Source organism: Psammomys obesus, unplaced genomic scaffold, assembly GCF_907164565.1.
Source record: "Psammomys obesus unplaced genomic scaffold, mPsaObe1.curated_primary_1811, whole genome shotgun sequence".
In the NCBI taxonomy this organism is placed as follows: domain Eukaryota; kingdom Metazoa; phylum Chordata; class Mammalia; order Rodentia; family Muridae; genus Psammomys; species Psammomys obesus.
The window spans coordinates 54423552-54432546 of record NW_026585504.1 but is presented as its reverse complement, the minus strand read 5'-3'; the positions used below and the strand labels follow the sequence as shown (position 1 = coordinate 54432546).

The 8995-nt window shown below is 39.8% G+C and overlaps 1 protein-coding gene across 2 annotated transcripts in view; it reads right to left on the bottom strand.

Annotated features, from left to right (window-relative positions):
* The window catches only part of LOC129672165 (contactin-associated protein like 5-1-like), a 796696-nt gene that overhangs the window by 358371 nt on the left and 429330 nt on the right, over positions 1-8995 (bottom strand). For both annotated transcript variants that reach the window (XM_055601463.1, XM_055601471.1), the window contains exon 8: positions 2908-3172. In XM_055601463.1, the coding sequence (XP_055457438.1) occupies positions 2908-3172 (265 nt within the window). The remainder of the gene's footprint in view (positions 1-2907; positions 3173-8995) is intronic.

Below are 8995 nucleotides of genomic sequence, written 5' to 3'. Positions count from 1 at the left end.
GGGGAGGAGCAGTCTGTTAGGCCACAGAGGAGGACTTTGCAGCCAGCCCTGAAGATACCTGATAAAACAGGGTCAGATGAAATACTTGAGGACCTCCTCCCCTATCAGTGGACTTGGAAAGGGGCAGGGAGGAGACCAGGGAGGGAGTGTGGGGTTGGGGAGGGAATGAGGGAGCGGGATACAGCTGGGACACAGAGTTAACAAAATGTAACTAAAAAGAAAAAAAAATAAACCAGAAAAAAAAAAAGAGATATTTTTCTCTGGTAGACTCTATGATATCCAGTCTCTTTATTGAGACACACTTGTGGAATTAATACACATAAGCATGAACTGGCCTCATTTTTTGGTCTCTAATGGACAGAATATGGCAAAACTGATAGGTATCCATGTCTAAGATTATGTTCCAACAAGAGTATGGCTTCTATTTTGGGTACTTTCACTGTTATTATTGACTGAAAATTTGACAGGATTTAGACTAAACCCAGGGCATATCTGAGTTAATTGAGGGGGAGAAGACCCACCCACAGTTTGACAACATTGCATTGGCTGGAGTCCTGGACTAAATACAAAGGAGAAGCAGCACTAAGTGGAGAGGACCTAGTGCCCCCTGCTCAGATGTGGCCAACTGGCAGCTCAGTCCCATATGGATCTCTGAGTGAGGGGATCAGGGGCTGCCTCTGTCATGAACTCGGTTGCCTGCTCTCTGATCACTTGCCCCTTGTGATGCAGCTTTGCCAGACTATGGAGGAAGAGGATCCAGGCAGTCCTGATGACACTTAACAAGCTGTGGGCAGATGACAATAGTGGAGACCTCCCCCTTTCAGTGGACTAGAGGAAGGGGATGAGGGAAAGAGGGAGGCAGGGTGGGACTGGGGGAGTTGAAGGAGAGGGCTTCAATTGGGATATATAATGAATGCATTGTGAAGAAAAAAAATATATTTTAAAAAAATCGGCAAAAAGGAGAGAATAAGGTGGTGAGTGGTAGAGTAGGGCATGGGGTGACTTCCCGCAGCCTCCTTTTGTACAGGTACCCACCATAAACAACTTGAGGCTTTCCCATGGCCTAACCAGACTGTGACTACTATATCATATTCTTTAATCCTTAACTTAATTTTACTTAGTCTGTTTGAGTAATAAAAGTTACTTACCAGTGAGAGAAGAATGCCATCTAAACAGAGAATAATGCATTGTAGTAAAATTAGTGCTGAATGATAGCCAATAGCATAGCAATGGAAGAGTTGACTTGGATTATTTATCTTCAGATTGCTCACAGGGTTTGTTGACAGATCTATTTACCTCAGCCCAAGCCTAGGCACATGGCCCAACCTCATTCAGTACTTGCCATCTAAGAAAACACAATGCTACCTGATGGCCAAGAGCTATCCATAAGATAGCAAATAGAGAAAGAGAAACAAGATTTCACTCTTTCATGTTTTAGAAATCCATCTTGAAACTAAGCAAATGTGTTGCATGCCTTTACTTCAACATTCAAGAGGCAGAGGTGGGTGAAGCTCTGAATTCAAGGACAGCCAAGTATACAGAGTGAGTTCCAGGACAATGAGGGCTACACAGAAAAACACTTTCTTGAAATCCCCCTCCCCCCAAAAAAAGAAAAGAGAAATGAAGGAATAAGAAAAGAAAGGAAAGAAGAAAAGAAAGGAACAAATGAACAAAGGGAGGAAGGAGGGAAGAAAGGACAGAAAGAAAGAAATCCAACCTGAAGGCTGAAGAGAGCTTAATGATTTAGAGCACTTGTTGTTCTTCAAGAATGTCTTCTTCTGGCTTCAGTGTTCACATATCCACACAAATGAAGTTCATATATCATGCAACACACACACACACACACACACACACGAAAGTCTGCTTCCCAGACTTCAGCCAACTTGACTGCTTAGAAAAGTTTTTTAATATCCTGAACACACACATAACACTGTATTCAAGATGTATGTTTGTTAAAGCTCCCCAACTAATATAAAATAGAACATGGGGACTGAAAAAACAAAAACAACATCATAAACAAAACACAATTTTGCAGAAATAGCACATGGAAGCCAAACAAATTCTATATAAATTTTCAGCTCTATCATCTTGGAACTTGTGATTCTAGAGACATTTCTGTAGACTTTTATTTCCTAAGATGTAGAGTTTGAAAAACAGTCTTTTCTTGGAGTGACCATGGTAAAGATGATTCACAATGCGAAAGATCTATACGCACGACCAAGTAGTCCATTCCACAGAATCTGTAGAGTATGCTGAATACTCCAGGATGATAAATTTCACTCCTATTTTTCTAATGATCCTATAGTGAAGGAACTAAAAAACTTGTTGAAGTATACATGGTAAATTCAGGCTTCACTATTTCTGTGTGTCTAATTAATACATGAAAAGCAGGGCAAGCCCCGTCACACTTATAGTAAATTATCCACCACTGGGCCAATTTTCACCCTGTTTATAATTTTTTTATGATTTAGACAGGAACTAAACCTTGGTTGACTTAGATGAAGAACAACTACTTTATTTCATTAATTATTTTTCCCTTTAATTTTTTTATTTATTACTATTTATTCACTTTGTATCCCAGCTGTAGACCCCTTCATCTTCCTCTCACAATCCCACCCTCCCTCTCTCTTCTCCTCCCATGCCCCTTCCCCAGTCCACTGATAGGGGAGGTCTTCTTCCCCTTCCATCTGTTCCTAGCCTATCATGTCTCATCAGGACTTTCTGCATTGGAAGAAACTATTTTAAATGAATAAAAGAGTCAGAGAAGAAGAGGGGAAAAGAGAAGGATGGAGGCAAAACAAGGGAAGAAGAGGATGGGGAGAAGAAAATAAGGTAGACAGAGAAGGGAACAATGAGAAAGGAGGGGAAAGATGGGGTGATTACAAAGGAAGCCAACAAAGATTGTACCTGTTAGGATTTCAGTTCCATGTCCTGACACTTTCTTAATCAGGAGCCTCAGAGTCCCACTCTCTAGCATAAGCAGCAGGGTCCCTGAGCCTTCAGCCAACTCTGTGAACAGAAGCAGACCATCTTCGTTCCATGATCGAAACTGGAAACTCACAGACAGGCCATCAATTTGGGGGGTGCCAGGAAGGAGCAAATAACTGCTCCTGGAGTTGACAAATGTGATGGGGACAATTTGTGGTTCTGAGCAGGAAAAAGTGACATTGCCCTGAAAAACAATAAAAAAGCAAACATAAAAGCCATTTTTTTTTATTCTGCAATCTGACAGTTGGCATAAACAACCACCCAGTGCTGACCTTAATTTCAAGATCATTCCACGTTCAGCTTCACAATCTTAAAGGGAAAAATATGTCAGCACTGCTCAGACTGACTCAGAAGACTGCTTCCTGTTTTAAGATCCCAGTGCTATCTCTAAAGGTTGTCTGAGAGTCTATGGAGAGGGGTGAGGAAAAGTCAGCATTGTACAGTGAACCAAAGATAAAAATAATTACATCAGCTCCCTGGAAAAACCTAAATGGTGAGTCACTTATGCACCAAATTCTGGAATAGCATTGACTACAGTACAGCATAGGAAAATACTATTACAAAAATAAATGAACTATGGAAAGACTTATCCTGGCTCCTGAGGAAAAGTGACTTGAAGAGGGAGGTTGGAGGGGGCAAACAGAATGACACTAAAGTAATGTTCGCTACATTTTAAGTTTAGTATTAATATTTGTCCTTACATGGGTAGGAAGTGCAGAAGAAAGCTGAGCCTGGGGACATTAAGTGTGTATAATGTTAGTTGGGGATGTAGCTCAGGTGGCTGAGTGCTTGCCCAGCATACACAAAGCCTCTAATAAATCTCCAGCAGCATATTAAACAGTCATGGTGGTGCACACTTGCAATCTCAGCCCTTAGGAGGCAGAGGCAGGAAGATCAGAAGTTTAGGGTAACCCTTTTCTACTTAATTAGTTTGAGGAAAGTTTAGGCCACATAAGACAAAAAAAAAAAAAAAAAAAAAAAAAAAAAAAAAAAAAAAAAAAAAAAACAGAAAGAACCAGTTTTGACTAAAGTAGAGAAAAGGGTAAGCATAAATGGGTGTGAAATGGAACCTTGCATACCCAAAACCCACAAAATAAGGTCCATATCAGGAAGTTATGGTGAGTTAAAGAATGAATTTATATGCTTAGCCCCACATATCTACATAAATATCTCTATTTCTGTAGGGAGGAATAGAAGAAAGCCTGGACTAATGTTTAAACAGTGCAGAAGGGTTCTTCTGTGAAAGGCAGTTGATGTTTAGATGACAAACCAAACTCTATAACCAAACATGTCTTGGATGCAAACTTCTAGGGGTACAGAGTTTTTAAGGGAAAAAAAAAAACAAACAAGCAGTGATGACATGCTTTGGCATTACATGATTGAGTAAAGGAAATTGACTTTTGAAATGATTGGTCCACTTTAGGTGCCAAGACTATGAACAGTTTTGGCCTGGTCATATGGCTGGTTTCCTAGCAACTGTATAATTAGAGGGCAGGGAAAGAATGCAGTAAGACTCTTTCCCTCAGGGCATTACTAGACATGTCTCCCCAGCTTGTCTTAGTTCAGGTCTTAAACTTTAAAATAATAGCCACCGATTTTTAATCTTTTGGTCTCTCAATGGCAGGAAAGACATAGCATCCTGTGAGGTAGGCATAATCACAGGAACCTGAGACAGCTATTCACATCTAATTCATAGTCAGGAAACAGACAGATGAACACTTTTGTTCAGCTTGCTTTCTCCCTTTTATTATTCCTAAGACCCAGATCATGGTACTATCCGCATTCATAGTGGTTCTTCCCACTTTAGGTATCCCATTCAAGCTAATACTATGCAGGCATGCCACAGAGCATCCTAGATGGATCAGGATCCTGGCAAATGTTAACAGTCTTAACACCTTTTTTTCTATTCTATATTGTTAAAACAAAACCTCTGAAGTAGAATCTAAGGTATGAAACAGGACCCTGAGCTGAAACTGAGTGAAAGCCCCTTTCTGAAGACTAGCTTTCTTGATACAAGAAGGTGCCGTATAAACTTCTAAAGAAAAGCAACCAATAGTCCCATCTAACTATTATGCCTATCAACCACATCAAGGCATTATAACCCTGAGGGTGCAGTAGTGACAGTTACACATTGGTGGTAACCAATACCTTTTTAATTGCACTGAGGACCAGATCAACACAAGGGAAATCATGTCTGGTCCTAGAAACCTAGCCAACTACCTAAGGTTATTGGAGTCATGGATCTTGGAGAAAACTTGAACCACTACTTTACCAAACAAGCACACTATCTAAATACATTCTAAATTTTGTCCTTATATCCACATGTGTAACATAATGTGAAGTCCTAAAGCTACATCAAGGAAACATCTTTTGTAAGAGACAGATACCATTATAGAATGCCACAACAAATTAAAACACAGGCTTGCAGAGAACGGTTCCAACTGATAACATCTTCAATACAACTTCCACACCTAAGGTTCAGTAAACATTAGGAAAGAAGTGTCAGAAATATTGTAAGTGCCAGAGGACCAGGGGTTTAGTATGAGATTATGTCTCATAAAAGTGTGAGAACCTACATCCATAAAGTCACACCAATATGATGGGCCCCCAAAAGAGCCAAACAATAACAATAGCAATAGCCATGCTAATGTGGACAAGGCAAAGCCCAAGAGACATCAACTCTGTACAAAGAATTACAGGCAACTGAAATTTAATGTTCAAAATGAAAGAAAACACTCTTCCCAGGGAGGAATCTATTATTCGTTGTACAATACCAAATGATCAGCCCGTAAAACATAAATATAAGTAATATCATACAGACTGAGCAGGTTGTACTTACATATTTTATCATGTGTGTGTGTCTGTGTGTGTGTTTATGAAAACAACTAATAAAAAGGGGAACATGAATTTAAAAAAGAGATTTTGGAGGGTTTGAATGGAGAACAAGAAAATGGAAATAATGTAGTTATAATCTCAGAAGAAGAAATAATTTTTAAAGAATGAAAATAAAATATCTGAGGTTGATTATTTTATGACAAAAACAGATTTAGATTTATATAGCTTTTAAATTTCAAGGTTGAAAATTCAAAATCAGCTTCACTGAAGTGTTTGGCATCTTTTCAGAACCTATTGACTGGGTCACAACAGAGCAGAAGAACAGAAATGGCTGCACAAGAAAGAAGATAAACACATGAGGCCACCCTTTTTAAGAAAAAGTCTGTTAATTTTTAATTATGTGCTTGCATGCATGTGTGAGTTACGTGTGCATGCCTGTGTGCGTGTATGTACTTGTGCTGCACATGTGAGTGCAGTGCTCATACAGTCCAAAGTGCTGTAGTTACTTGTGTTTTTGAGCTGCTTGATACAAGTGAATGGAAATGAACTTGGGTCCGCAGCAGGAGAAACAGATGTTCCTTTCTGAGTCACAACCTCAGTAGTCTGCCTACCTTTGCTGATAGGAATACCCCTATGACCCTGTGACATGAACCATAGTTGTGGAGACTAGAACTCTCAATATTTCAGAGGGAACTTACTGTGACCATATATAGTACTACCGGGATATTCATTATCTATAGGATTGGGGCCTCTTCCCTAGGATCCTATAAGAAAAGGAAACCTGCTTTGTAAGGTGAAAATAAAGTCTCTTTTGAATCTGCAAGTGTACTATTCCTGAGGTTAGTAAATCTCTTGCCCTGATGGGGAACACAGTATCTTTCTCTCAAGTGTCCCTCTTTTATATACCTTAAAACTAATAAAAATCATATCAACCTTCTAGACAAAGACAACCTGCAGCCTTGGTGGTCTTCATGTATGAAGCCCAAGATAGATATGACTGAGACCCAGCACAAAAGTATAAGCTTACTTAAAACATGGAAATTTTATTTTGTAATTTAATAGAATAGTACTCAGGCAGGTACTCTATCGATGAAAGTGTCATGTTATAGCATCAAAGTCTCAGCCAGGCTTCATGGATCAAAGATGTGCAGATTAAATGTTCTTTCTGATTCCATGGCATATTCAGATAGGACTGGCATTTGAATCAGACAGCAGAGTCAAGAAGGTATCTTTTCCCAGTGTGGTTGAGCACCATCTTATCCATTTAGTGTTCCAAAAGGACACAAATATAACAAAGGGTCATTCACAACTTTAACACATTTTCCTGCTAGATCAGGTGTGTTTCTTCTTATATTTTCTATCAGCGGGAGGTTACCCTATCAGCCCAGCTTGACAGCTTCTATAGCACTCAAACATCAGATTTAGTCATTCGTTGATTTTCTTTATTTGCTTATACCTTCTTAGGTGGTGAAGGGTATCTAAGAAACAACAGATCATGATACTTCCCAGACTCCATAATCTAGTGGACCCACTCTTTATAAGAAACTTCTCAACCTCTCTCCCTTTGGCTACTAAACTATTTAAACAATGAACTCCAAAACACTGAAACTCCTCCAGGAGTCACAGCCTGGGAGACTGAAGCCCCACTTTAGCCAGTGTGAGAGCTTGTCTCTCTGAAAGAGGTTTTGCAATATTATGACAACTTTTCTGGCCACCCTGCCAGAGAGACTGGAGCTCACATAATGATGATGGGCAGGACCGCTTAGCTATGAATAATGATTGTCCTGTTTTTATATCTAAACTTCTTATTAAGATCCCAAAAGTGGAGTGCTGGTGTATGATTTTAATCCCAGCAGTTGGGAGATAGAGCAGGCAGATCTCTGTGAATAAGGGAATCCTGATCTACAGAGTGAGTACTTGGACAGCCATACCTATACAAAGAAGCTTTGTCTCAACACCCTAGTCACAAAGTTTTGTGTAGACAGATTTGAGGAGCACATTAGACTTCTTTATTCCTCTTGCCAACATGATTTCATTGCATATGTCTCCTTTCTCTACATTGAACTACAACTACTGTGTTTAGTTGGCCATTTGAGGAAAGGTAGTTGACCAACCTTGTTATAGCTGTCATAGCCTAGGCTCTGACTCTTGCAAGTGTGTGTGTATGTGTATGTGTGTGTCTGTGTATGTATGTCCTGGTTCTTTCTGTGGAGCTAGCTGACTAGTATAAATAGCAATGGGGAGAAATGAATAATAAGCTTACTTTCAAGACCTTTGCAGGCACACTTGGGTGAGAACAGAAGGCTGGCTCCAGGAATACTTTACCTACACAATGAATAAACTTCAAGCAGGAAGGAATGCATGGTACTTAATTGTTAAAGGACTAAAATCTGCCTTGTCTGTGTGCTACAGCATCACTGCTAGAGTTTAAAGACACTCTTTAACAGCAAATGAAGTTTTTTAACTCAGTCATCCATCACTTGGAATTTATTCTATGGCAGTCTGACTCATGAGCACACTTGAAGCCTGATTCCTCTACCACAAGTGACCTCTCCAGATTCCACAGCCACCATCCATATTCTCTTCCTATTGTCCACTGAGCCTTCTCCTTCACCCATACCTGAGCCTTTGCCAATCCCCTACATCCTCACAAGACCTTACTTCTGTGGTGGCTTTCAAATGGTGTATTTTAAACCTCAGATATCTGCATATTTCTAACAACACCCAATAAAAATTATTAACTACTATATGACAAATGTGTGAGTATATAATAGAGTAAAATAAGAGTAAGGATGAAGGTGTGTGTGTGTGTGTGTGTGTGTGTGTGAGAGAGAGAGAGAGAGAGAGCGAGAGAGAGAGAGAGAGACAGAGACAGAGAGAGAGACAGAGAGAGAGAGAATAGTTAAAATATACAGAAGCTAGAAGAGAGAAAAAAACTAAAGTTCTTTCCCTACCTGGGCTACCAATACATTGTGTTACAAATGCCAGAAAATGAGGTGCTATGTTAATGACAGGGAAAGGGTCATCAGCCTCCTTGTTAGGGAGTATTTTGAGCACATACTTCCCCACAGTAACTTGACTTAACACATTTAGATCAAAGTCCATCACTGAGTGCAGTACAGCAGTAACTCAAGGTAGGAGCCAGGAACAAAGGCAGAAAACCCAAGGAAAG